The 27,817-nt window shown below is 41.5% G+C and overlaps 1 protein-coding gene and 1 pseudogene across 2 annotated transcripts in view; both read left to right on the top strand.

The window, feature by feature from the left end:
- The window catches only part of LOC122550944 (protein NSUN7), a 157,955-nt gene that overhangs the window by 76,699 nt on the left and 53,439 nt on the right, over positions 1 to 27,817 (top strand). For both annotated transcript variants that reach the window (XM_087987574.1, XM_087987578.1), the window contains 4 exons: positions 631 to 814; positions 976 to 1,186; positions 4,825 to 4,968; positions 6,258 to 6,359. In XM_087987574.1, coding sequence (XP_087843700.1) covers positions 631 to 814; positions 976 to 1,186; positions 4,825 to 4,968; positions 6,258 to 6,359 — 641 coding nt within the window. The remainder of the gene's footprint in view (positions 1 to 630; positions 815 to 975; positions 1,187 to 4,824; positions 4,969 to 6,257; positions 6,360 to 27,817) is intronic.
- On the top strand, positions 15,755 to 26,363 carry LOC148152136 (uncharacterized; annotated as a pseudogene).

Consider the following 27,817-nt stretch of genomic DNA (forward strand, 5'->3'; position numbering starts at 1 on the left):
GGCAGCATCCGTGGAGCAGGAGAATCAACATTTTGGGTGTAAGCCCTTCTTCAGGAATTCCTGTTGCCTGACCTGCTGTGCTTATCCAGTGCCACACTTTTCAACCAAGTTATATTTCCCTGTGGTGTCCAGCGTATTGTAGGTTAGGTGGATTAGCTATGGTAAATGTAGGGTTATGGTCATAGTGTTGGAGTGTGGGATGCTCTTCAGAGGGGCTTGGGCTGAATAGTGTCTATCTGCACTACAGGGATTCTATGATTCTCGCCTGCTGTGAAGCTGTCATTGAGCTCTCCTTTCCTTTTGGTTATTTATTTTTCCCCCAAACTGTTCATACCATGTTGACACATACGAAGCTGCAATGTGCCTCTGTGAGCATCAGTAGCACCCATCAAATAAACCCACCAACAGACACACCTTTTATACTGACCAAATGAAACAGCCTACACAGACAAGAATGGATTATTATTATTGGACCAATACTGATAGTGTTCCAGTCTATTTTGACTGGTGGATACCAATAGTATGTGAATGGAGAATCAGAGAAATGGTTTCTCATATTGACATTGCTACTGCACCTGAAACTGTTGACTGCTTTAAACTGCTGATTGTCGTTACATTGTGATTGGGCAGCCTTGAAGAAGTAACCAATTTGCTGGAGAGAGAGGGCTTTACAAAGGTGAAATGTCCTCAGCAACTCGAGGGTCTAACTTTCTGTGAGGATCGACACTGCCAAGATGTGGTACTTTTTCCAACCCATCTAACTGCTAAGCTTTATGAAATGGAACTTGTCACCAGTTACAAGATGGTAATTCAGGTAAATAGAAGAATTCACAGCACCTCAAGATAGAAAGTAATATACAATTCCATATTTCTCTCAAAGAATTTCTGAACCATATTTTAATTTAAGGAAATTGTGTCTTGTTTTTTAACAGAAGAAAGTGATAGTAATTTCTAATATCCTCCTTCTTCCTCCAGGATAAAGGTCGAAGCCTTGCACCACACTCAGTGAAGGTCTTAATGAACATGGATGACGATATCGTTGTTACTAATGCAGGTTCACGGTTGACTGTTGCTCATATGTCCACTCTAATTAGCCAGAGTACATCCAAAGTCTTTGTTTGCGGGGTGAAAACAGAATTGCAACAACTTGAACTGAAGAGCCTATTTGAAAAAATGGGCTGTAAAAGTGCGTGATTAAATGTTTAACTATTCAATATCTGTACTTTAGCTCACAGCTTAGAGATTATTAGATGAGTATCGAAAAATTCTAAAATGCTAAAGCATATTTTTTATGATCTTTGAAAAAGCCAATAAAATGTTAAACATTTTCATATGAATGAACAGAAAAAGTAAATTCAATTATTTTTATCTGGGTCTCTTCAACTTTGCAACGTTTACAGCGGCTTAACGTTAAGTACTGTATAGGCTTCAAATAAAAACAATATTCTTCTTTGTGAATTAACAAAGCTGACTGTGTACATCTGACTTTTATATTGCTCAGTAAGATTAATGGAGTGGTTATGATGGGGAATTTTAACTTTTCAAACAGAGACGGGGACTACCATCGTATTAAGGGTTGAGATGGAGAGGAAACCAAGTGTGTACAAAAAAAAATTTCTGATTCAGTATGTGGACATACCTGCTAGAGAAGGTGCAAAATGTGATCTACTCTTGGGGAAATAAGGAGGGCAGGTGATTGAGGTGTCAGTGGGGGAACACGTTCGGGCAAGTGACCATAATTGTATTAGTTTTAAAATAGTGATGGAAAAGGATAGACCTGATCTAAAAGTTGAAGTTCTAAACTGGAGGAAGGCTAATTTTGACAGTATTAGGCAAGAACTTTCAAAAGCTGCTTGGGGCAGATGTTCACAGTTAGAGGAATGGCTGGAAAATGGGAAGCCTTCAAAATGAGATAATGAGAGTCCAGAGACTATATATTCCAGTTAGTGTGAAAGGAAAGGCTGTTAGGTGTAGGGAAAGTAGATGACTATAGAAATTTGAGATTTTGGTTAAGAAAAAGAAGGAAGCATGTGTCAGGTACAGACAGGATCGATCAAGAAAATCCTTAGAGTATAAAGGCAGCGGGAGTATACAAGAGGGAAATCGGGAGGGCGAAAAGGGAACATGATATAGCTTTGGCAAATAGGTTTAAGGAGAATCCAAAGGGATTTTATAAATATGTTAAGGACAAAAGAGTAACTAGGCAGAGAATAGGGCCCTTCAAAGATCAGCAAGGCAGCCTGTGTGTGGAGCTGCAGGAAATGGGAGAGATACTAAACAAGTATTTTGTATCAGTGTTGGATGTCTTGAAATGCATAAAAGTGGATAAATCCCCAGGACCAGACTAGGATGTATCCTAGAACTCTGTGGGAAGCTAGGGAAATGATTGCTGGGCCCCTTGCTGAGATATTTGTATCATTGATCATCACAGGTGAGGTGCTGGAAGACTGAAAGTTTATGAAAGATGTTAAGCACAAGCCACTGAACCTGACATCGGTGATGGGCATGTTGTTGGAGGGAATCCTGTGGGGGAGGATTTACAAGTATTTGGAAAGGCAGGGACTGATTAGGGAGAGTCAGCATTGCTTTGTGCATGGGAAACCATGTCTCACGAACTTGATTGAGTTTTTTGAAGAAGTAACAGAGATGATTGATGAGGGCAGAGCGATAGATGTGATCTAAATGGACTTCAGTAAGGCATTTGACAAGGTTCCCCATGGGAGGCTGTTTAGCAAGGTCAGATCTCATGGAATACAGGGAGAAGTAGCCATTTGGCTACAGAATTGGCTCGAAGGTAGAAGACAGGGTGGTGGTAGAGGATTGCTTATCAGACTGGAGACCTGTGACCAGTGGTGTGCCACAAGGATCGGTGCTGTTTCCACTGCTTTTCATTATTTATATAAATGATTTGGATGTGAACTTTGGAGGTATAGATAGTCAGTCTGCAGATGACACCAAAATTGGAGGTGTAGTGGACAGCAAAAAAGGTTACCTTAGATCTTGATCTTATGGGCTGAGGAGTATCAGATGGAGTTTAATTAGAGAAATGCGAGGTGCTGCATTTTGGAAAAACAAATCAGAGCAGGACTTATGCATTAATGGTAAGGTTCTGGGGAGTGTTGCTGAACAAAGAGACCTTGGTCTGCAGGTTCATAGTTCCTTGAAAGTAGAATTGCAGGTAGATAGGATAGTGAAGATGATGTTTGGTATGCTTTCCTTTATTGGTCAGACTATCGAGTACAGGAGTTGGGAGGTCATGTTGCGGCTGTACAGGACATTAGTTAGGCCTTTTGGAATATTGCGTGCAATTCTGGTCTCCCTCCTATTGGAAGGGTATTGTGAAACTAAGGGTTCAGAAAAGATTTACATGGATGTTGCCAGTGTTGGAGGATTTGAGGTACAGGGAGAGAATGAACAGGTTGGGGCTGTTTTCCCTGAAGTGTCCAAGGCTGAGGTTTATAAAATCATGAGGGACATGGATAGGATAAATAGACAAGATATTTTCCCTGGGGTGGAAGAATCTAGAACTAGAGGGTATAGGTTTAGGGTGAGGGGGGGCAATAATAGTAAAGGGACCTAAGGGGTAACTTTTCACGCAGAGTGTGATGCATGTATGGAATGAACTGCCAGAGGAAGTGGTGGAGGCTAGTACAATTGCAGCACTTAAAAGGCATCTGAATGGGAAGGGTTTAAAGGTATATGGGCCAAGTGCTGGCAAATGGGAGTAGATTAGGTTAGATATCTGGTCGGCATGGACATGTTGGACTGAAAAGTCTGTTTCCATGCTGTACATCTCTATGATTCCATGACTCTATATGTTGAGAAACAAAAGAAACCTATCAGGAACAGAAGGAGAAAAAAACATAATTTCTGTCGATGTGAAAAATGCCATTATGGGAAGCATAACTTTAATTTTTGTTTTTGGTGATGCTTAACTGAGGCTAGATTTTTTTTCTAGTACAGAAAAAGTTCATAAAAAATGCATATAAATCTGCAACGTAATCAAAATAGTAAAATCCAGCTCTGTACAATGACATGAAAATCTCTATTGCCGCCAAAGATTTTAAATGAAATAACTGGGGCATGCCAATTCAGTTCATATTAGACATTGAAGCCACTATACAAATCTCACTAATTAGGAAATCCTACCCAGAGACCTTGACTTGGCTAGTGTAAGCTTGGGAAACATGTCACAATTTTTTAAATTGGGTCACCACAATGCTGTGTTGAAACGAATTTGAAAAGGCATAATTCTGCAAATGGTTGTGGTACTGACAGATTTCAGGCTGATTGGAATTAATTTTTAAAAAATTCATTCAGGGGATTTGGGCATCGCTGGCTAGGCCAACATTTATTGACCGTCCATCGTTGCTCAGAGAACATTATTGCGGGCCCAGATTTCATATGTGGACCTTCTTAAATGACATTTAATGAACTGGATGAGCTTTTCCTGACCATAATCAACAGTTTAATGGTTATCATTAGACTCTTAATTCCACTTTTAATTATTGCATTCAAGTTTCACCATCTGCCTTAGTGGGTTTTGAACCCAGAACCCAGAACAGTGTCCAGAACATTATCTGAGTATCTGGGTTAATATAGCGATAGCACCACTAAATCAGTGCCTAAATTGACTAGGGAGTAGAAAAAGTTCCATTCCCCAGCATTAACAACTTTTAGTATTTAATTTTGAAAATGTAAACTAATTATCCCAGTATCAAAAATAAGAAATAAAAAGATGTTGCTTGTTAGAGAGAGAAAGTGTACAATTATCCAGTTAAGTAAAAGTAACCTTGGAAATATGTTTGTTTAATTGCTTTGCAGACATAAAACTGATACCTCAGAAATTCACTGATATTGAGCCTATAGATCCACGTTTACAGAAGGTTAAAGTTATTCTGCTTGTGCCTCAGTGCTCAGCGTCAGGCGTCAGCAATCCAGTGGAATTTATCTTAAATGAACGTGGAGGTAAATTTAAAGGGTAACTTTTTTCAAAATGGCTATCAGTGGGAAAGTATCATGCACTGGAATACCAACATTCCCTTCAAATAGTTGGTGGAAAGCAGATAAGTCATCATGGCACGAAAACTAGGCAGAGAGAAGGGAAACTATATTATGTCCCTTCAGTCATTCATGTGTGCCAACTTACTTCTGAGGATGTTATAGAGTGAGTGTGATTCTCAGGAAATTCTCGGCCAATGAATTTTAGCAGAAAAACAGACTGCTATTCCCACATTTAACTAGTGTTCAAAACAAGTTCTGTATTAAATTAAAAATGCTAGAAATAAGAACATCAGGCAACTTCTGTAGAGTGCGAAATAGGCTGAATTTCCACACAGCATGTCATCACGGAGCCTAACGATGCAATCCTCCAAACACAGCCTCTGCTGTGTAATTACAGAATTCCCTTTTCCAGAATTACTTTGGTTGTCCTGGACAGAGACTGGTTTGAGTAGTTTAATGTAAATTCTGTAAGAGTAGAAAAGTTATTGTACTAAAGAGTTAGCATTTTTTCTTGATAGTGGTTCCTAATTACAATTAATTTGACAGTGCTTAATTGCTCTGTAACAACTTTTTATAGCCTGTGGCAATAATTTCTCCACTTCTCTCAGCTGTCCATCTCTGAGCTGTCCCTAAAAGTACTAATTTAGATATTATATTCAAAACATAACCTTGATCTATAATGAGCAACAAATCTCAGCAAAGCCACAAGTTTATGAAGAGTGCTGGGATTTTACTGAGAATTCGTAAATGGCTGGATAAAGTATTCATTTGGAATGAGACTGTGTGATTGCTTTGTGTATTTGTTCTAGAGAGGTAGTACAAAATTCCACACGGACACTCCTGTGCTGTGCTGAGAGTGTTACCCTGTTGGAAGTGCTGTCTTCCATCTGAGACATTAAGCGGAAGTCTCAGCTGCCTGCTTGGGGCACGTAAAAGATTGGCACTGTTTTGAAGAGAAGTTATCTCCTATGTCCTGACCAATATTTATCCCTCAATTGACACAAAAAAAAATAATCTGGCATCAGCATGTTGCTTTTTCTGGGAGTTTGCTGTATTTTCTGCATTGCAACGGTGACTACACTTCACAAACAATTGTACTTAATTGGCTGTGAAGTGCTATGAGACATTTGATGTTTGCGAGAGGCACAATGAGTCTTTCTTGTTAAAAGGTCAGGCAATCAGGAAGAACTTTCTGTTCACTTAACGATACATAATTTCACATTAGGTTTTACAGTAAGTTCTTTCTTTCCTAGACACAACTCTGCTACAGGAACTTTCTCAGGGAAAAGTGTCAGAAGAGAAACTCAAACAACTGGCCCAGAAACAAGCAGAGGAACTAATGCATGCAATTAAATGTAAGTTTAAAAGAATAAGGAATGTGAAATCAGAAAAACCTGTAGGAACATTATCTGCTTGTCATTATAAAAAAAAGAAATGAATAGTGTTGAAATCTCCATAGAGATTAATAAATTTTGAATTCCCAATGACCAAATCAAATGATTACAAAACAAGAATTCACATTTTCTGACTTCTGCTGTAACAAACAAACTAAAAACCAATATCAACTAAGTATTACTTAGTAGGTAACTATTATACTCCAGAGGAACCTCGATTATCTGAAGGACACGGGTTGGCAGTATTTCCTTTGGTCAATTGAATTGCCGATAATTGAATACTGAGCAACATAGTTTCGCTGAGCATTGGGACCTTGCAATCTTGCCGGATAATCCAATGTTCAGATAATCAAATGCTGGATAATCGAGGTCCCTCTGTACAGATAGAAGATCCTTTATCCAAACATCCAAAAACCGAAAAGCTCCGAAATCCGAAAGTTTTTTGTGAAGTTCTTTCTCATTTACAAGGTTGTTTGGCGAGCAGTTAACCTAAGTTGACACCCACTCGATTCGTGCCACTGAGATGCGACGTGGAAGTGGGTGCGTGGCCAAGCACGTTCTTACTTAGAAGTCTGTTCCTCCGGTAAGACTTTTAAAAATTTCGCCATTAAACTGTCACTGTTCTGAAAACCAAACTATTCTGAATTCCGAAAAACTGCTGTTTCCGAACATTTTGGATAAAGGATCTTCTACTTGTACTAAACTATAGAAATGATACCTCCCTTAACATTTTAATGTGACTGAATGTCCTGCATTTGTGTATGAATGTACAATTGCACTCTCCTCAGACTTGGAATCTTTATAGAAGCCAGTCCAAAATGAATAAAAGTTTCACCTCTATCTGTTTTGCTGGTTTGAAATGCCCAATGTCTATTGAAGACCAATGACACAGTCTCCTAAGAAACCTGGATGAATGGCTATCTGCAGTTACACCTCTTAGCCATACTAAGGCGCATATTCCAGTGTTCTCAAATCCTGTCTTTTCCAGCAGACCATGAACTGACACCAGTATTCTGCCTGGTGGCTAAATGATGTTCACAGCATTTGTTGATTTCCTGTCTCACTTTGTGATTCTCTATCATTAACTGTCCAGAATCACTGAATTAGTAAGTCTGACAGCTGGAAGGCCAGATATAATTTCCTTTGTCTCCAGATTTTAATATTTGTCACCTTGTTTTCAGGAGGAGCCTTTGTCTCTGTGACAGACTGATTACGTGAGTTTATCACTGGGCAAAACTAGTGAGTGGTCACAAAAGTGCTGAAGAAACTCAGCAGGGTCTGGCAGTGTCTGTGGAGAGAGGGGCAGAATTTAATATTTTGAGTTCAGTATGACCCTTCTTTCAAAGAATGCTGTCAAGCCTGCTGAGTTTCTTGAACCCTTTTTTTTATTTCAGACTTCCATTATACACAGTATTTTGCTTTTATTATAATAGGTGATTATACCCCATCTCCAACTACTTCCTCATTTTACTTGTATATAAAAGGGACAATTAAAAATATTACAGTCTTATAGCCTCTTGTGGTCAGAATAACTTGGAAATATTTTTGCTTTGCCTTGCACATCAAACTACTATACCACGTGTGAGTAAAGCCTTTTATATTAAAACAGAAGAGTATAGGTGTATTGCTGTGCCCCTTCCACCTCTGCCATCATATTTGTACATTGAAAATACTTGATTTATTTCAATAAGATGCTTAACACCAGCAGATCTACTAGTATATTTCAACTGATGTGTATTTTGTGGTGCTCACCATGATCACATAGTTGTGTGCTCTAGGAGTTTGCCTCCCTCAACAGAAGTAATTTTACTGAGACAGTCTTCTATGTCACTAGAGGAGGGTGGGATGCTCTTCAGAAAGTTGATGCAGACTGAATGGGCCAAGTTGCCTTTATAGCACTGTAGGGATTCTATGATTAAAATCTGTTTTTAAAATATTGATTATATATTTTTGTTGGTTTGAGATGTGAGTTTCATTGAAGATATTTCTTTATAAATAGTTGGTTAGTAGTACAGAGCTTGAATATGGTTGGAAAAAAACACCTTTGAAATTTGTATTTTGTGAATGCCCTGATGACAAAAAGATATCTTAGATATTTCTTTCAGTAATACTTGAATTATTTTGCATTCCTCCATGTTTTATAATATAAATTTTGGAATGTTTACCAACAACGTGTTTTTAGAAGTCCATGTGACATGCACTTACACATTATTCACATCTTACCCTGCTTCAGAAATTAAAAGTGACATATTTGCTTTACCACATAAGTACTTCTACTTGTTAACTCACTTGGCTGGATAGCTGGTTTGTAATGCAGAATGACACCAAAAGCATGGGATCAATTTCTGCTCAGGTTGTAGCCATCATGAAGGACTCTTCTCAACCTTTCCCTTTACCTGAGGCGCAGTGACCTTCAGTCAACCAGCACCAGTTGTCTTTCTCTCCTGAGAGAGCAACCGTACAGTCCAGTATGCACAGTGTCAGATGGTGAGGTTACCTTATTTATTTGCTTATCCCTTCCTAATCCTTTCTTGGATTCTTTTCATGATTATTTGTTTAACTTTTCCATGTCGCATAACAGTATTGGAATTGTTGTTTCATGCCTTTTTCTTTGCTGTCGTATTGTACCAATGAGATTTTACCCCCTGCTGACTTTCTGATAATCTCCCTGAAGTCCCTGAATGAGCAACAGGGATTTTCTGATAATTGCGGTGGCTGCATGGCTGCACCATAGCACTTTTTTTTGTGAGGGCTAAAATGTTGTTGGGTCAGAATGTGTACAGTTCATGGAGCATTTTAATAGGATGGGAGATGCAACCTGAATTGTGCAGACCGGTTAAAAATTGAGCAGTCAGGCCTATATTCATTGGCATTTAGAAGAATGAGAGGTGATCTCACAGAACCTTTTGAGGAGATTTGACAAGGTGGATACTGGAAAGATTTTTCCATTGCTGGGGGTATTTAGAGTTTAAAAATAAAGGATCTGCTATTAAAGATGGAGACCTAAAGACTTTTTTTCTTGGAGGGTGATTAGATTTTGGAATCTCTTCTCTATAGCAGTGGAGGCTGGATCGCTGTCTATTCAACTTTGAATATATATACATTTTTGATCAACAAGGAAGTCATGGGTTATTGGCAGCAGGCAGGGAAGTGACATTTAAGCTACAAACAGATCGACCATGAGCTTATTGAATGGTGAACATGCTTGAGGGGCTGAATTACCTAGTCATAGAGTCGTAGAGATTTTCAGCATGGAAACAGACCCTTCAGTTAAACACATCCATGCTGACCAGATATCCGAACCTAATCTAGTACCATTTGCCAGCACTTGGCTCATAACCCTCTAAACCATTCCTATCCATGTAGCTATCCAGATACCTTTTAAATCTTGTAATTGTATCAGCCTCCTGGTACCTTCCTCTGGCAGCTCATTCCATACACGCGTCACCCTCTGCATGAAGAAGTTGCCCTTAGGTCCCTTCTAAATCTTTCCCCTCTTGCCCTAAACCTATGCCCTCTAGTTCTGGACTCCCCCACCCCAAGGAAAAGACCATGTGTATTTACCTTATCCATGCCCTTCATGATTTTATAAACCTCTATAAGGTCATCCCTCCGCCTCTGATGCCCCAGGGAAAACAGCCCCAAACTATTCAGCTTCTCCCTGCTCAAGTCCTTCAATCCTGGCAGCATCCTTGTAAATCTTTTCTGAGTCCTTCCAAGTTTCACAACATCATTCCGATAGGAGGAAGACCAAAATTGCACACACTATTCCAAATGTGGCCTAAGCAAATTCCTGTCCAGCTGCACCATGACCTCCCAACTCCTATACTCAATGCACCTCCCAATAAAGGAAAGTTTACCAACGCCACCTACACTACCCTATCTACCTGCGACTCCGCTTTCAAGAAGCCACGAACTTGCACTCAAGTCTCTTTGTCCAGCAACACTCCCCAGCACCTTACCATTAAGTGTATAATGCCCTGACTTACCTTTTCGAAGTGCATCACCTCATGTTTATCTAAATTGAACTCCATCTGCCACTCCTCAGCCAACTGGCCCATCTGATCAAGATCCTGTTGTACTCTGAGTTAACCTCCTTCACTGTCCACTACATCTCCAATTTTGGTGTTGTCTGCAAACTTACCAACTATACCTCCTATGTTCACATCCAACTCATTTATACAAAAAACCCAACACTGATCCTTGTGGCACAGCACTGACCACAGGCCTCCAGTCTGAAAGGCAACCCTCCACGAACACCCTCTGTCTTCTATCTTCGAGCCAGTTCTGTATCCAAATGGCAAGTTTCCCTATAATCCATGTGATCAAATCTTACTAACCAGTCTACTATGAGGAACCTTGTAGAATGCCTGTTACAATAATTATAATCTTGGGCTGCTTCAACAACCTTTTTAGGATGTCACTCAGTAAAGGCAATTGTATCTAGGAAAAAGACTTTTAAGTACCACTAGATTTGGAATGGATAGAAAACTGCTTTTCTATCATTGTTGCTGCTGCAGGCAAGTTTCATTAGTATGAGAGTAGGTCAGCTCTGGAAATCCATCCTGATTCACAAATAAGACAAAGTAAAGTAATTAAAGAGCTTTTAGAGGGCCAGTTTGGGAATTTGGTTGAATTCAGATAAAGACCTGGTGCATAGACTGCAGCAACATTGTAGGGAGTTTGTATGGCCATTCCATCAACTTAGTAATGTCCCTAAAAGGAAACATTGCTGAGGAAAACTCAACACCATTAATTGCATAGAAACCATCGGTTGTGTACAGGTTGAGAGGTGAGTGTTCAGTAAATACTGGAGCAGTGCAGGGTGTAGTGATTGACTTGGCACCATGAGGCCATAACAGTAACCGCTTCAAAACAACCTTTTGAGTCCCAAAGTACAAGGAAGGCAAAATTTATAAGGGGAGCACAATTCTCAGATTTTGTGCCTCATAATGAGGGCATTGCTGAGGATATGGGACATGCTCAGACAGTGCCCCATATCCTCAGCACGTGGACACTGTCTGAGCATGATTAGCGCAACAAAAAACAATGAGGGCAGCTGGGCAACCGAAATTGTGCACTCATTGCAGCATTTAGTGCTGGAAGTTGGAGTTACATTAAGCTATGGAGAACAGGTTCTGCAAGAGAATGCCACACAAAGCATCTAAGGTCTGGATGGTGCCTTCAAGTCTGGATGGATGGGATCTTGCATTTACTGGAGTAAAAGATTGAAATTTGAGTGCTGGTGCAAGGCATCATTGATTGCAATCTGGTTCTTACCAAAGGCAGCTGATAACCAACCAGGGAGGTTTATCAGTGAAAAAGGCTGTAACTACTTCCTCTTCCTCTCTCTGAGTGAAATTGAGAATTAGAAACAATTCCAACATTGACTTCCAGAGTTGAGACACCAAATTAGGCCTTCAATGACAGACTTACTATCAGTAGTCTTGGCAGAGACAACTTTCAAGATTCTTAGGAAACAATTCATGAAGGATTTGGAGGCTTTAGAGAAGGTGCAGAAAAGGTTTACCCAGGATGCTGCCTGAATTAGAGGATATGAACTATAACGAGAGGCTAGAAAGTGGCAGAGGCTGAAGGGAGACTTGACAGATGTCTAAAATTATGAGATGCATGTATAGGATTTATGGTCAGAATATTTTACCTGGTATTGAAATACCTAAAACTTAGGAGGCATGCATTTAAGGTGAGAGGGGGAAAGTTCAAAGGATATGTGAGGGGCAAGTTTTTACACAGTGGTAGGAATCTGGAAGGTGCTGCCAGGGATGATGGTGGAGGCAGATATGATAGGGGCGTTTAAGAACCTTTTAGATAAACACATGAATATACAAGGTCAGAGGAATATAGTGCAAGGGAGGGCAGAAGGGATTAGTTTAATTTGGCGTCATCTTTGGCACAACATGTTGAGCCAAAGGGCCAGTTTCTGTGCTGTACAGTTTTATGTTCTAACACAACAATTTATTTTAGAAAAACTAGCTTATCACTACAGTCCAATCTTTTAACTAAATGACAGCACTGATTTTTCAAGCTGAGAAGGTCTAAGACAATTAACTAAAGACAAAGAACTGTGGATGCTGGAGATCTGAAAGAAAAATAAAAATTGCTGGAAAAACTCAGCAGGTCTGGCAGCATCTGTGCTGTGAACTTCACCCAGCAGTTCCTCCAAGATCAGTTGTGAATTTCATTGTTTGTTAATTTTCCCAGATGCACTCTGATGTCCAGCGATACACGAATTCAAACAGCAAAAGTGGTAACTGTGCAGGTTTTCTCTCTCTCTCTCTCTCTCTCTCTCTCTCTCTCTCTCTCTCTCTCTCTCTCTCTCTCTGATCAGATCGAGTGGATCAGTCGGAGAGACAGATAGAAGCGATGAGGAATTTGCAACAGCAACAGTATGTGATGGATTGCAGTTATAGGAAGGGGGGAAAGTCTCAGCTACAGTCACATAGCTGGGTTAACTCCAGGAAGGGTAAGGGAGGTAGGCAGCTAGTACAGGAGTCTTTTGTGGATATACCCATTTCAAACAGTTACGCTGTTTTGGAAAATGTAGAGGGTGATAAATTCTCAGGGGAACGTAGCACGAACAGCCAAGTTTCTGGTATTGAGACTGGCTCTAATGCAACAAGGGGTACGTCGGCTTCCAAGAGATCAATTGTTAGGGGATTCTGTGGTCCGAGGTACAGACAAACGTTTCTGTGGCCAGCAGAGAAAAAGCAGAATGGTGTGTTGTTTCCCTGGTGCCAGGATCAAGGATGTCTCAGAGAGGGTGCAGGATGTTCTCACGGGAGAAAGGGACCAGCAGGAGGTCATTGTCACATTGGTACCAACAACTTTGGAAGGGAAAAGGTTGAGACTCTGAAGGGAGATTACAGAGAGTTAGGCAGAAATTTAAAAAGGAGGTCCTCAAGAGTAGTAATATCTGGATTACTCCTAGTGCTACGAGCTAGTGAGGGCAGGAATAGGAGGATAGAGCAGATGAATGCATGGCTGAGGAGCTGGTGTATGGGAAAAGGATTCACATTTTTGGATCAGTGGAATCTCTTTTGGGGTGGAAGTGACCTGTCCAAGAAGGATGGATTGCACCTAAATTGAAAGGGGACTAATATACTGGCAGGGAGCTTTGCTAGAACTACTTGGGAGGATTTAAACTAGTAAGGTGTGGGGGTGGGACCCAGGGAGATAGTGAGGAAAGAGATCGATCTGAGATGGATACAGCTGAGAACAGAAGTGAGTCAGACAGTCAGGGTAGGCAGGGTCAAGGTAGGACTAATAAATTAAACTGCATTTATTTCAATGCAAGGAGCCTAACAGGGAAGGCAGATAAACTCAGGGCATTGTTAGGAACATGGGACAGGGATATCATAGCAATTACAGAAACATGGCTCAGGGATGGGCAGGACTGGCAGCTGAATGTTCCAGGATACAAATGCTACAGGAAGGATAGAAAGGGAGGCAAGAGAGGAGGGGAGTGGCATTTTTGATAAGGGAAAGCATTACAGTTGTGCTGAGGCAGGATACTCCCGGAAATACATCCAGGGAAGTTATTTGGGTGGAACTGAGAAATAAGAAAGGGATGATCACCTTATTGGGATTGTATTATAGACTTCCCAATAGTCAGAGGGAAATTGAGAAACAGACTTGTAAGGAGATATTAGCTATCTGTAAGAATAATAGGGTAGTTATGGTAGGGGATTTTAACTTTCCAAACATTGACTGGGACTGCCATAGTGTTAAAGATTTAGATGGAGAGGAATTTCTTAAGTGTGTACAAGACAGTTTTCTGATTCAATATGTGGATGTACCTACTAGAGAAGGTGCAAAACTTGACCTACTCTTGGGAAATAAAGCAGGGCAGGTGACTGAGGTGTCAGTGGGGGAGCACTTTGGGGTCAGCGACCATAATTCTATTTGTTTTAAAATAATGATGGAAAAGGATAGACCAGATCTAAAAGTTGAAGTTCTAAATTGGAGAAAGGCCAATTTTGATGGTAGTAGGCAAAACTTTCGAAAGCTGATTGGAGGCAGATGTTCACAGGTAAAGGGATGGCTGGAAAATGGGAAGCCTTCAGAAATGAGATAACAAGAATCCAGAGAATTTATATTCTTGTCAGGGTGAAAGGGAAGGCTGGTAGGTATAGGGAATGCTGGATGACTAAAGAAATTGGGGGTTTGGTTAAGAAAAAGAAGGAAGCATATGTCAGGTATAGACAGGATAGATCGAGTGAATCCTTAGAAGAGTATAAAGGAAGTAGGAGTATACTTAAGAGGGAAATCAGGAGGGCAAAATGGGGACATGAGATAACTTTGGCAAATAGAATTAACGAGAATACAAAGGGTTTTTACAAATATATTAAGGACAAAAGGGTAACTCGAGAGAGAATAGGGCCCCTCAAAGATCAGCAAGGCGGCCTTTGTGTGGAGCCACAGAAAATGGGGGAGATACTAAATGAATATTTTGCATCAGTATTTACTGTGGAAAAGGATATGGAAGATATAGACTGTAGAGAAATAGATGGTGACATCTTGCAAAATGTTCAGATTACAGAGGAGGAAGTGCTGGATGTCTTGAGAGGTTTACAAAATTGAGGGGCATGGATAGGATAAATAGACAAAGTCTTTTCCCTGGGGTCGGGGAGTCCAGAACTAGAGGGCATAGATTTAGGATGAGAGGGGAAAGATATAAAAGAGACCTGAGTGGCAAATTTTTCACGCAGAGGGTGGTACGTGTATGGAACGAGCTCCCAGAGGATGTGGTGGAGGCTGGTACAATTGCAACATTTCAGAGGCATTTGGATGGATATATGAATAGGAAGGGTTTGGAGGGATATGGGCCAAGTGCTGGCAGGTGGGACTAGATTGGTTTTGGATATCTGATCGGTGTGGACGGGTTGGACCGAAGTGTCTGTTTCCATGCTGTACATCTCTGTGAATCTAGTAACTGTTCATCAGAACACAGTTAAAGTCAGCATGCCGGTTTACTTCTCAATTAACAGCCTCTTCAATCACTTGATTATTTGCTCATTTATTGATAGTTTGGTAGCAAAAACAGGAAGGCGCATGATTAGCTGAATGGCAATGGATTGGGAAAGGGGGATGTGCTATGAGTCCTGGCATCCTTATACACCAGTCACTGAAGATTAAGTACTCAAGTGATGAAGAAGGCAAATGGTATATTTACTGTCATAGTGAGATAATTAAGTGAAGGTGTAGGCGTGTCTTCCTGAAATTATGCAGGGCGTTTTGTGAGACCACACCTGGAGAATTATGTGCAGTATTATTCTCCTTTTCTGAGAGAGGATGGTCTAGCTATGGAGGGAGTGCTTAGCAGACTGTTTTTGGGGATGGCAGGAAGGTAATGACAAGCCAGAGAACTATAGACCAGTGAGCCTGACGTCAGTGGTGGTCAAGTTGTTAGAGGGAATCCTGAGGGACAGGATATACATGTATTTGGAAAGACAAGAACTGATTAGGGATAGTCAACATGGCTTTGTGCATGGGAAATCATGTCTCACAAACTTGATTGAGTTTTTTGGAGAAGTAACAAAGAGAATTTATGAGGGTAGAGCGGTAGATGTGATCTATATGGACTTCAGTAAGGCGTTCGACAAGGTTCCCCATTGGAGACTTGTTAGCAAGGTTAGATCTCATGGAATACAGGGAGAACTTGGCATTTGGATACAGAACTGGCGAACTGGCTCAAAGGTAGAAGACAGAGGGTCGTGGCGGAGGGTTGTTTTGCAATGGAGGCCTGTGACCAGTGGAGCGCCACAAGGATTGGGGCTGGACCTCTACTTTTCGTCATTTGTATAAATGATTTGGATGCAAGCGTAAGAGGTATACCAAAATTGGAGGTGTAGTGGACAGTGAAGAAGGTTATCTCAGATTACAACAGAATCTTGATCAGATGGGCCAATGGGATGAGAAGTGGCAGATGGAGTTTAATTCAGATAAATGCGAGGGGCTGCATTTTAGAACATAAAAAAGTACAGCACAGAACAGGCCCTTTGGCTCATGATGTTGTGCCGAGATTTAATCCTAATGTAAAATATAGTAACAATCTATGCACCCCTCAACTCACTGCTATCCATGTGCATGTCCAACAGTCGCTCAAGTGTCCCCAATCACTCTGCTTCCACCACCACCACTGCTGGTAATGCATTCCATGCATCCATAACTCTGTGTAAAAAACCTACCTCTGACGTCTCCTTTATACCTTCCTCTTAATATCTTCAAACTATGACTCCTCGTACCAGTCAATCCTGCCCTGGGGAAAAGTCTCTATTGACTCTATCTATTCCTCTCATTTATTTTGTACACCTCGATCAGGTCTCCTCTCTTCCTCCTTCTCTCCAGAGAGAAAAGTCCGAGCCTATTCAACCTTTCTTCATAAGGCAAGCCCTCCAGTCCAGGCAGCATCCTGGTAAACCTTCTTTGCACCCTCTCCAAAGCCTTTGTATATTTCCTATAGTAGGGTGACCAGAACTGGACACAATATTCCAAATGTGGTCTCACCAGGGACGTGTAGAGCTGCAGCAAAACCTCACTGCTCTTAAACTCTATCCCCCTATTGATGAAAGCCAAAACACCATATGCTTTCTTAACAACCCTATCCACTTGGGTGGCAACTTTGAGGGATCTATGTACTTGCACACCCAGATCCCTCTGTTCCTCCACACTGCCAAGAATTCTATCTTTAATCCTATATTCAGCATTCGAGTTTGACCTTCCAAAATGCATCACTTCACATTTATCCAGGTTGAACTCCATCTGGCATTTCTCAGCCCAGCTCTGCATTCTGTCTATGTCGCGCTGCAGCCTGCAATAGCCCTTTATACTATCAATGACACCTCCAACCTTTGTGTCATCTGCAAATTTACTAACCCACCTCTCAACCTCCTCATCCAAGTCATTTATAAAAACTACAAAGAGCAGAGGCCCAAGTACAGAGCCCTGTGGGACCCCACTCAACACTGTCCTCCAGGCAGAATACTTTCCATCTGCAACCACTCTCTGCCTTCTGTCAGCCAGTCAATTCTGAATCCAGATAGCTAAATCTCCCTGTATCCCATACTTCCTGACTTTATGAATGAGCCTACCATGGGGAACCCTATTAAATGCCTTGCTGAAATCCATATTCACCACATCCACTGCTCTACCATCTTCGACCTGTCTTGACACCTCCTCAAAGAACTCAATAAGATTTGTGAGGCATGACCTGCCCCTCACAAAGCCATGCTGACTGCCTTTAATCACTCTATGCTTTGCCAAATAGTCATAAATCCTATCCCTCAGAATTCTTTCCAAAACTTTGCTGACCACAGGCATAAGACTGACTGGTCTGTAATTGCCAGCGATTCCCCTATTACCCTTCTTGAAAAAAGGAACAACATTTGCCTCCTTCCAATCCTCCGGTACGGCTCCAGTGGAGAGTGAGAAGGCAAATATCCTCCCCAGCGGCTTAGCAACCTCTTTTCTCGCTTCCCGGAGTAGCCTAGGATAAATCTGGTCTGGTCTTGGGGACTTATCAATCTTAATGTATTCCAAAATTTCTAGCACATCAACTTCATCAATCTTGATCTGGTCAAGACTGTATCCCAGCTCGTCTAAGTTTTCATTTATAGCTAGTTCCCTTTCCTTGGTGAAAACCGAAGCAAAAATCTCATTTCGAGCTTTCCCGAGCTACTCAGACTCCACGCACAAGTTCCCTCCGCTATCCCTGATCGGCCCTAGCTTCTCCCTAATCTTTCTAGCAAGCCTGTAATCCTCTAAAGCTGTGCTCGATCCTTGCTTCCTCCACCTTACATAAACTGCCTTCTTCCTTTTGATGAGAAGTTCCTCTGTTCTCGTCATCCAAGGTTCCTTAATCTTACCTCTTCTTACCTGCCTCAGAGGAACAAATTTGTGCATCACTCGCAACAACTGCTCCTTAAATAGTCTCCACATGTCTGCTGTGCCCTTTCTGTGAAACAATTGCTCCCAGTCTATACTTCCCAACTCCTGTCTCAGCGTCATAATTTCCTTTTCCACAATTAAATATCTTCCCTCGGTAATTGCTCCTTTCACTTTCCATGGCTATGCTAAATGTAAGGCAATTGTGATCACTGTCACCAAAGTGCTCTCCCACTGCAAAATCTGACACCTGTCCTGGCTTGTTGCCGAGCACCAAATCCAAAATGGCCTCTCCCCTTGTCGGTCTGTCGACATACTGAGTAAGGAAACCCTCCTGAACACACCTGACAAATTTGGCTCCATCCAAACCATCAACACTTAGGAAGTTCAAGTCGATATTGGGAAAGTTGAAATCACCCATAACAACAACCCTGCTACTTTTGCATTTTTCCAGAATCGGCCCGCCTATGAGATCTTCAATCTCTCTACTGCTATTAGATGGTCTGTAGAAAACCCCCAATGTGGTGGCTATTCCCTTGCTGTTCCTAACTTCCACCCATACTGACTCAGTAGACAAATATTCCTCAACAACCTTCATTTCTGTAGCTATGATGCACTTTTGGGAAAGCAAATCTTAGCAGGACTTATGTACTTAATAGTAAGCTCCTAGGAAGTGTTGCTGAACAAAGAGACCTTGGAGTGCAGCTCCATAGCTCCCTGAAAGTAGAGTTGCAGATAGATAGGATAGTGAAGAAGGTGTTTGGTAGCTTTCTTTACTGGGCAGAGTATTGAGTACAGGAATTGGGAGGTCATGTTGCAGCTGTACAAGACATTGGTTAGGCCACTGTTGGTATATTGCATGCAATTCTCGTCTTCCCTATCGGAAAGGTGTTGTGAAACTTGAAAGGGTTCAGAAAGGATTTACAAGGATGTTGCCAGGATTGGAGGATTTGAGTTATATGGAGAGGCTGAACCAGCTGGGGACTGTTTTCCCTGGAGCGTCGGAGGCTGAGGGGTGACCTTTATAGAGGTTTACAAAATTATGAGGGGCATGGATAGGATAAATAGACAGTCTTTTCCCTGGGGTCAGAGAGTCCAGAACTAGAGGGCATAGGTTTAGGGTGAGGGGGGAAAGATGTAAAAGAGACCTAAGGGGCAACTTTTTCATGCACAGGGTGGTACGTGTATGGAATGAGCTGCCAGAGGAGGTGGTGGAGGCTGGTACAATTGCAAAATTTAAAAGATATTTGGATGGGTATATGAATAGGAAGGGTTTGGAGGGTTATGGGCCGGGTGCTGGCAGGTGGGACTAGGTTGTGTTGGGATATCTGGTCAGCATGGACGGGTTGGACCAAAGGGTCGATTTCCATGCTGTACAGCTCTGTGACTCTGACTCTATAAGTGACATATGGAGAGAGACTGGATCAGTTAGGATTCTATTCACTGGAGTTTAGTAGAATGAAGGGGTTTCATGGAGACCCATAAAGTTTTAACAGGACCAGATGGAGTAAATGCAGGAAGGATATTGCTGATGACCAGTGAGTCCAGAACCAAGGGTCACAGACTAAGGATTTAGGACTGAAATGAGGAGAAATTTCTTCTAGTGAGTAGCAAGCCTGTGGAATTCCTTGCTGCAGAAAGTAGTTGAGGCCACAACTTTGAATGTTTTCAAGGAGGAGTTACATTAGAAGGCATCAAATGTTATGGGAAAAAAACGAGATCAGAGTACTGAGTTGGATGATCACCCACTATTGCGCAGAATGTTGGAACAACTCCAAGGTTTGGATAACCTTCACCTGCTCCAATTTTTTCGAGAGTCCGCAGGTGGGCGTTTGTTCCCAATTTGCCTGAAAATCTGCCCAGGATAAACCCAAAGTGGCAAGATCATGTTCTGTTCTCAACCCAACATCACTTATCCAGCCCACACCATTGGCTGTTAAAATTCTGCTCATGACTCTCTTGCCTGATGGATATTAGTGAACCAGTTATGTTTTGCAACATTCTAGATGGCACTAACCCACGTATTACTAATTATATTAAATTCATTTTCATGACTTCAGAGTTTGAACTAGCAGTTTTTCATTGCTCGATCACCACTGTAATGATTAGCCTACCTGTAGATTGGATATTTGTTCAATAGCAGTTTAAAAATTAAGTTATTTTATGATTTTTAAAATATTGTATCCAAACCATGTTAACAATAATAAAAATCTATTTCACTGCAAAATAATTCCAGAAAATAATGCTTGAAATGCTAGAATGGATCATTTTGTGTATGATCTATTTGTTTCATCTTTTACTTGGTTAGAATTGATGTAGTTTTCTTTCTACCCTGTTTAAAAACATTGGAATTACTGCACCAGTCTCAAGTTTCATTTATCCAAATAGCTGACGCATTTATTCACCACAAAAAATGACCAATATAGTTTTTTTTAAGCTTTTTATCTTTAATGACTTTAAGGCTCTATGACATTTTTATTGGATATCATTTTGAATGTGTTCATGTCGTGTAGCTGGAATTTCTGATAAGACATAAAAAGCCAATAATAATGACAGACAGCAGACTTTGGATCATTAATCAGGATGCTCGGAATCAAATCCTTTGTTTGGATCTGGGATGTAAAAGCTGTTTCATTTTATCTTGTGTCAGCTCAAGATGGAAGGCTGTTGCTGCTGTTTGTATAGTATTTATTTTCTAAAACATGCCAAAGATTTTACGATCTGATTAAAGGTACCAATAATGGAGCAGACTTCAAGGATGAAAAAATAAAACACGCTGTAGCATGTGTAATACAATTGTTTTCAGTGTAAAGAGGTTTGCCATTGGTTGTGCTTTGATTGATTTCAACATCACTTTTACATTTCAAAATTGATGCATTTCACTGTTTATTCATGGCAGTGAGTTCAGGATATTTATCTTATATTAAATGATCACTTTCTAGTTTCATTGTTGTTTGAATTCTGGATCTTTCATTGGAATCCCCATTGTGTAATTAAATAAAATTACAATGCTGGGCTAATAACACCATTTTGCAAAAAGTGCTAAAACATTCATATTAGCTGGGTTTAAAAGGCACAAACCATCATATATTCAGCTGCAATAGTTCTGTGTTGTTCCCCTGCTTTAAGAAGCAGATTTAATTTGGGGTTAAGCAGGTTCTACTGGAAGCAAGTCTTGAAAAACAGTTGAAAATTACAGGAAAAATATTTTTTGCAAATAGTATGTCTGTAAAAACTTCATAAATGTTTAAGTTTAGATAAATGTTCGTGTTAAGAATTTGCATGCATTGCATATGCTGATAAACAGAAAAACATTTTTAAAAGTGAACTTGGGTCATTTTATCAAACTTGATCTGGGAACAATCTAGGTCTCAGAATTGAATATCCGGCGAAATCGAAGACCACTTGTCTGCTGACATAATTGACGACCAGGTTACTTCCACTTGCGCCCACACAACCGCACCAGTGCGCACACCCACTCCTGATGAAGTTTCCATTCCTGTTCCTGGCCCCATCTCTACACTCAGCCCCTGCCCCAATCCCTGCAGGGTATTCACCATCCCCTGGACCTCCGCCCAGCTGAGGCTGAATGGTCAATCCTTAGCAAAGGGCTCGCCTTCATTCCCCTGCGTCCACACGTGAATGAATTCTGCGGACATCATGATATCAAGCTCTGCCTCCATGCCTATTTCTTTGAACAGGGATCCAACCCAACCCCATCCTCCTGGACACCCTCTCCTGACCACCTACTCTCCTTCAACTCCTACATGTTAAACTGCTGCCACGCTATCAATCGCTTGGATCTCCCCACCCTTCTCCCTATTGGAACATGCAGCCCTCCGTTCCCTTCACTCCAACCCCAACCTCACTTTTAAACCCACCATTAAGGGAGCACAGTGGTAGTATAGCAAGCTGTCCTTTACATGGCTGAGGCCAGATGCCAACTCTCTGTCGAAAGTGAGAACTGCAGATGCTGGAGATCAGATTCGAGAGTGTGGTGCTGGAAAGCACAGCAGGTCAGGCAGCATTTGAGGTGCAGGAGAGTCGATGTTTTGGTCAAAAGCCCTTCATCAGACAACTCTCTGACATCTCCTCATGCCATCCTCTCGATTATGACCCTATCTCTGATCCCTAAGCTATCATCTCCCAGATCATCAAAAACTTCATCACTTCGGGAGATCTGCCATCCACAGCCTCCACTCTGATAGTTCCCCAACCCCGCATTGCCCATTTCTATCTCTTACCCAAAAATCCATAAACCTGACTGCACCAGTTGACCCATTGTCTCTGCTTGTCTCTGACCCATTCATCAAGTTCATCTCCTCCATCTTTGACTACGTTGTTTCTCCTTTGGTCCAGGAACTCCCTACCTACATTCATTACACTACGCACACCATCCACCTCTAGCAAAACCTTAAATTTCCCGGCCCTTAACACCTCATCTTCACTATGGACATAAGGCTCTTTGCACTCGTATCGTCCACACAGAGGCCTAAAAGCCCTCCACTTTTTCCTCTTCCATAAGCCCAAACAATCTCCCTCCACTGACACACTCATTCGCTGGGCAGAACTGGTCCTCACCCTCAACAAATTTTCCTTTGATTCCTCCCACGTCCTATAAACCAAAGGCATGGCAATGGGCACCTGCATGGGCCCAAGCTATGTCTGCCTCCTTGTAGGATTCATGGAACAGTCCGACTTCCACAACTACACTGGCACCATTCCTCACCACTTTCTCCGCTACATTGATGATGGCATTGGTGCTGCCTCGTGTTCCCTTGAGGTGCTTGAGCAGTGCATCAACTTCACCAACTCCTTCCACCCTGCCCTCAAATTCACCTGGATCGTTTATGACACCTCCCTTCCCTTCCTGGACCCCTCTGTCTCCATCTCCAGAAACTAACTAACTACTTTTTTCCATTTCAAACTCACTGACTCCCACAACTACCTCAACTACACCTCCTCTTACCCACTCTCCTGCAAAAATGCTCGCCCATATTCCCAATTTCTCTGCATCTGCTCCCAGGATGAGGCATTCTACTCCACAACATCCCAGATATCCTCCTACTCGAGGGACCTTAGTTTCCCCTCCTTGGTAATTAAGGATGCCCCCATCTGTATCTCCTCTGTTTCCTGCACTTTTTCCCTCAAACCCCTCCCCCCAACAACAATAGAGTCCCCTTAGTCCTCACGTACTGCCTCACCAAAGTCCAAATCCAACGCATCATCCTCCGACATTTCTGCCACCTACAATCAGATCCCACCTTCACAAAGATATTTCCTTCCCCACCTCTGTCCGTTTTCCACAGGGACTGTTCATTTTGCAACTCGCTCATCCACTCTACACTCCAACCTACTTCACCTCACCCTGTACCTTTCCCTGCAACCGCAAGAGGTGCAGCACCTGCCTCTACACCTCCCCCTCACCTCCATCCAAGGCCCTAAACAATTCTTCCCGATCTGGCAGAGATTTGCCTGCACTTCATCCAACCTGATCTATTGCATCCATTGCTCCCGATGTGGTATCCTCTATATTGTGGTGACCAAAAGCAGACTTGGGGACCGATTTGCAGAGCATCTACGCTCTGCACACATCAACCAACCCGACCTTCCGTTTGCCATCCATTTTAATTCCCCCTCTCACTCCCCTGGCAACATATCCATCTTTGGCCACCTCCACTATCAGAGTGAGGCCAAATGGAAACTGGTGGGACAACATCTGATATTCCATCTCAGGAGCTGACAGCCCAATGGCCTCAACATTGACTTCATCCGCTTCAAAATCTCCCCATCCCCAGCCTTATCTCATGTCCAGCCCTCCCCTGCTCCTCGCCTCCCTGACCTGACCTAACATGTCCATCTTCCTACACCCCTGTCTGGTCCACTCTTTCCACTGACCAATCACAATAGCCCCCTACCTGCACCCACCTATCACCATCCCATCTGCCTTCCCCCATTTCCCCCCCCCCCCTCCTCTCTGTTTACTTCTGGGCTCCTTCCCCCTCCCCAATCCTGACGAAGAGTTTCGGCCTGAAACATTCACTTTCCTGTACCTCGGATGTTGCCTGATCTACTGTGCTTTTCCAACTTCCTGTCTATTGTCTGTGACTTCCAGCATCGCAGTCCAAGTCATCAAAATGAAATGTTTGTGAAATCTCCATGGTAATGTGATACTAATGTCCTGGAAAAAAAAGTAATCTGCTCATTGCAAAACAAGTTTTTCTAAGTACCTATTAGCAGGATGTCACAGGAAAAGGTGATTTGATTTTTAGCAAATTGATAGAACCTCAAAGCCTAATGTTTTCCTTATTTTAGAAAAAAGGTAGCTTTGAATTACTCAATACATGAAAAGATGTTCAACCTCCTTTTTCTCCTAGAATGCAATATATTTACAATGTTTTGCTAATGTGGCACTGGAAGTGATTGATTTGTGTACAAGGAAGCATTGCAGCTAGATTGGTTTTTGTTGATGTTGTCAAACTTCGAAACACTCTGAGTCTCCACAAAGATGACTAATTGTAAAATTGTAATTAAAAATCATTAAAATGCGACACCATGAAATAAGAATTTATATTCCATTGGTCTGAAATATTGATGTAAAGCTATCAAAGTTTGTTATATTATTGTAAATCAACCAAAGATATTGCATTTTCATCAACAGCTGCATGTTACCCTCAATTTGAAAACTAAAGTATTGCCAATTTTCAATGGTTACACCTATAATTACACACAACATCACTTTCAGAAATTTTAAAGAATTTATTGTTGTTTTAACCAAACATTCAAGAGTTTCTTTTTTAACTGTTTGAACAAGACTGTTATCTAAGCAATAATACATTTTTAATAGTGAGCAAAATATTAAACATGTTTGGGTTTGGAGAGGTGGATTATTGATAAACCTACCTTAATATTAATTCTAAGCTTTCAAACACAAAAAGGAGATTTATCTTTGATTTGTTTTATATCTTGGAAATATGTAAAAGTTCTTAACACAAATTACTTTTGAAGTGCAATCACTTATTAATTAAAACAGTTCCAACAGTGAATCAAAAAATACATGTAGAGGGGAAGGTTGAAAAGAAAGAATGAAGTAGCATGTATTTCATCAAAATCAATAAAGTGGAAAATGCCAGAGAACCTCATGAGGCTTAGCTCAAGATCAGGAGGAGAATTTTCTTGTTTATCATGGCAATCATTCTGTCTCTACAATAAATAGGATAAACCGCTCCAAAGTATATAGCAAACCCACCCCTGAGAGGTTTTAGCCCTCTCTTACACTGCTTCTACTGGTCTTTGCCTTCACCTAGCTCTTGTGTGTCTCCAAGTAGCTGTTACTATGCAACACAGACCATATCCCAATAAACCCCTTTGAACAGATGAAACCAGGTGAAGACAGTGGTTGGATCTCCCATCCTCACCAACTTTTTCCAGCAGACTGAATTAAAATCCAGTGCTCTTGAAGATAGAATGACATTGTACTGTGAAATGCATCATCTTTGATAAGACACCAAAAAGATTCCATTCAACCACTGCACACAGATTTATTTTTTGCCATTTAGACTCCTAACATAGGAATATAGCATCAGGAACCTTTACAGAAAGTTTGAGAAACTCAGCAGGTCTGGCAGCAATTATGCAGAAAGAAACAAAGTTAAACTTTTGAGTCCAGTATGACTCATCTTCAGAAATGAAGGAAGCTCTGCCACTGTGCATTGCTAGTGAAGGGAGTGAATATTGAAGATGGTAGATGGGGTCCCAGACAAGTGGATTGCTTTGTCTGATTGTCAAGCTTCTTGAGTGTTGTTAGACCTTCACTCCTCCACTAGGCTGAGATAGATCAGGATGAGAGATTGAGGCTAACTGTGCACGATTCTCCCTTTCTGTAATATGATACATGGATAATTTATGTACTCCCTGGCACTCCAGCAAGCACTGCAGATGATTATGGTTAAGTTTGTTATCTTCAATTCAAAGGATCCACAACAACTACAACTGGATTATTTGGTCAGTGAAGAGTTAATAGTTGGGTCAAGACTTCTTCAACCTCCAGCTGCTTTTTGATGGCCTGTTTGTTACAGGGCAAAGAATGGGGATATTCCAATACGTTCAGATCCGTTCACCTCATCAACTCAGAAAATAGGAGCAGATCATATTGAATGGTGGAGAAGGCTCAAAGAGCTGAATGATATACTCCTGCTTCTATTTTCTATGTTTCTCTGTCAAAGGTGTGGTGGAACACTGTCCACTTGTTTTGATATCTGCAGCTATACAGCAGTTTCCTATTGCTATATTCCTATGTTATGAGGTAGATTAACAAATGTTTTTAAGAAACAAAATGAAACATTTCTTTAGCCTTTACTCACTTGTCCAATTTTCATCGCATTTCTCTTCCTATTGAGATGAAATGTTTCTTGTCTTGGCTATTGTTGGTCATGAGTCAAATATAAATGACAAACAATTCTATAGCTGGCTGTGGGCTTGGGATAAATTTAAATCTTGCTGTGTATGAAGTATGAATTAAAATATATGTAAGAACACTGCACATATGTAAGTGAAGCTAGGAACAGAGAGCAAGTACAGCTGAACATGTGGCTCCAGAGCTGATGCAGGAGGGAGAGCTTCAGATATGTGGATCATTGAGATATTTTCTGGAGAAGACGTGATCTGTATAAGGACGACGGGTTGCACTTGAACTGGAGGGTCACCGATATCCTGGGGAGGAAGTTTGCTAGAGCTCTTTGGGACGATTTAAACTGGTTTGGCAGAGGGATTGGGATCAGAGGATGGGATAGCAGGTGAACAGGCAGATACAGCATGCAGAGAGTCTGTGAGGAAGGATAAACAGTTGATGGGGCAAAGTTACTGTCAGTGTGATGGGTTAAAGTGTGCCTATTTTAACGTAAGAAGTGTCAGGAATAAGGATGATGAACTTGGAGAAGAATTAGTACTTAGAGCTACGATGTTGTGGCCATTATAGAGACTTGGACATCACAGAGGCAGGAATGGTTGTTGGATGTTCCGGGGTTTAGATGTTTCAAAAGGGAAGGAGGTAAGAGAGATTTGAGGGTGGCATTGTTAATCAGGGATAGTATAATAGCAGCAGAAAGGGATATCATCGAGGACTTTGTCCACAGTCAGTATGGGTAGAAGTCAGAAACAGGAAAGGAGCAGTCACTTTATTGGGAGTTTTCTATGGACCCCCCCCCCCCCCCCCAATAGCAACAGAGACACAGAGGAGCAGATTGGGAGGCAGATTTTGGAAAGGTACAGAAGTAACAGGGTTGTTGCCATGGGTTACTTCAACTTTGATTGGAACCTCCTTAGTGCACGTAGTTTGGATTGAGCAGACTTTGTCAGGTATGTCCAGGAAGGGTTCCTGACTCATTATGTTGGTAGGCTGACTAGAGAGGAAACCATCTAGTGCTTTGCAATGAACCAGATCAGGTGTCAACTCTCTCAGTAGGAGAGCCTTGAGGAGATAGTGATCACAACTCCCTGATCTTTACTATAGTCAT

This window comes from Chiloscyllium plagiosum, unplaced genomic scaffold (genome assembly GCF_037043375.1).
Source record: "Chiloscyllium plagiosum isolate Xiang-an unplaced genomic scaffold, Cpla_swu_hap1 HiC_scaffold_1, whole genome shotgun sequence".
Lineage (NCBI taxonomy): Eukaryota > Metazoa > Chordata > Chondrichthyes > Orectolobiformes > Hemiscylliidae > Chiloscyllium > Chiloscyllium plagiosum.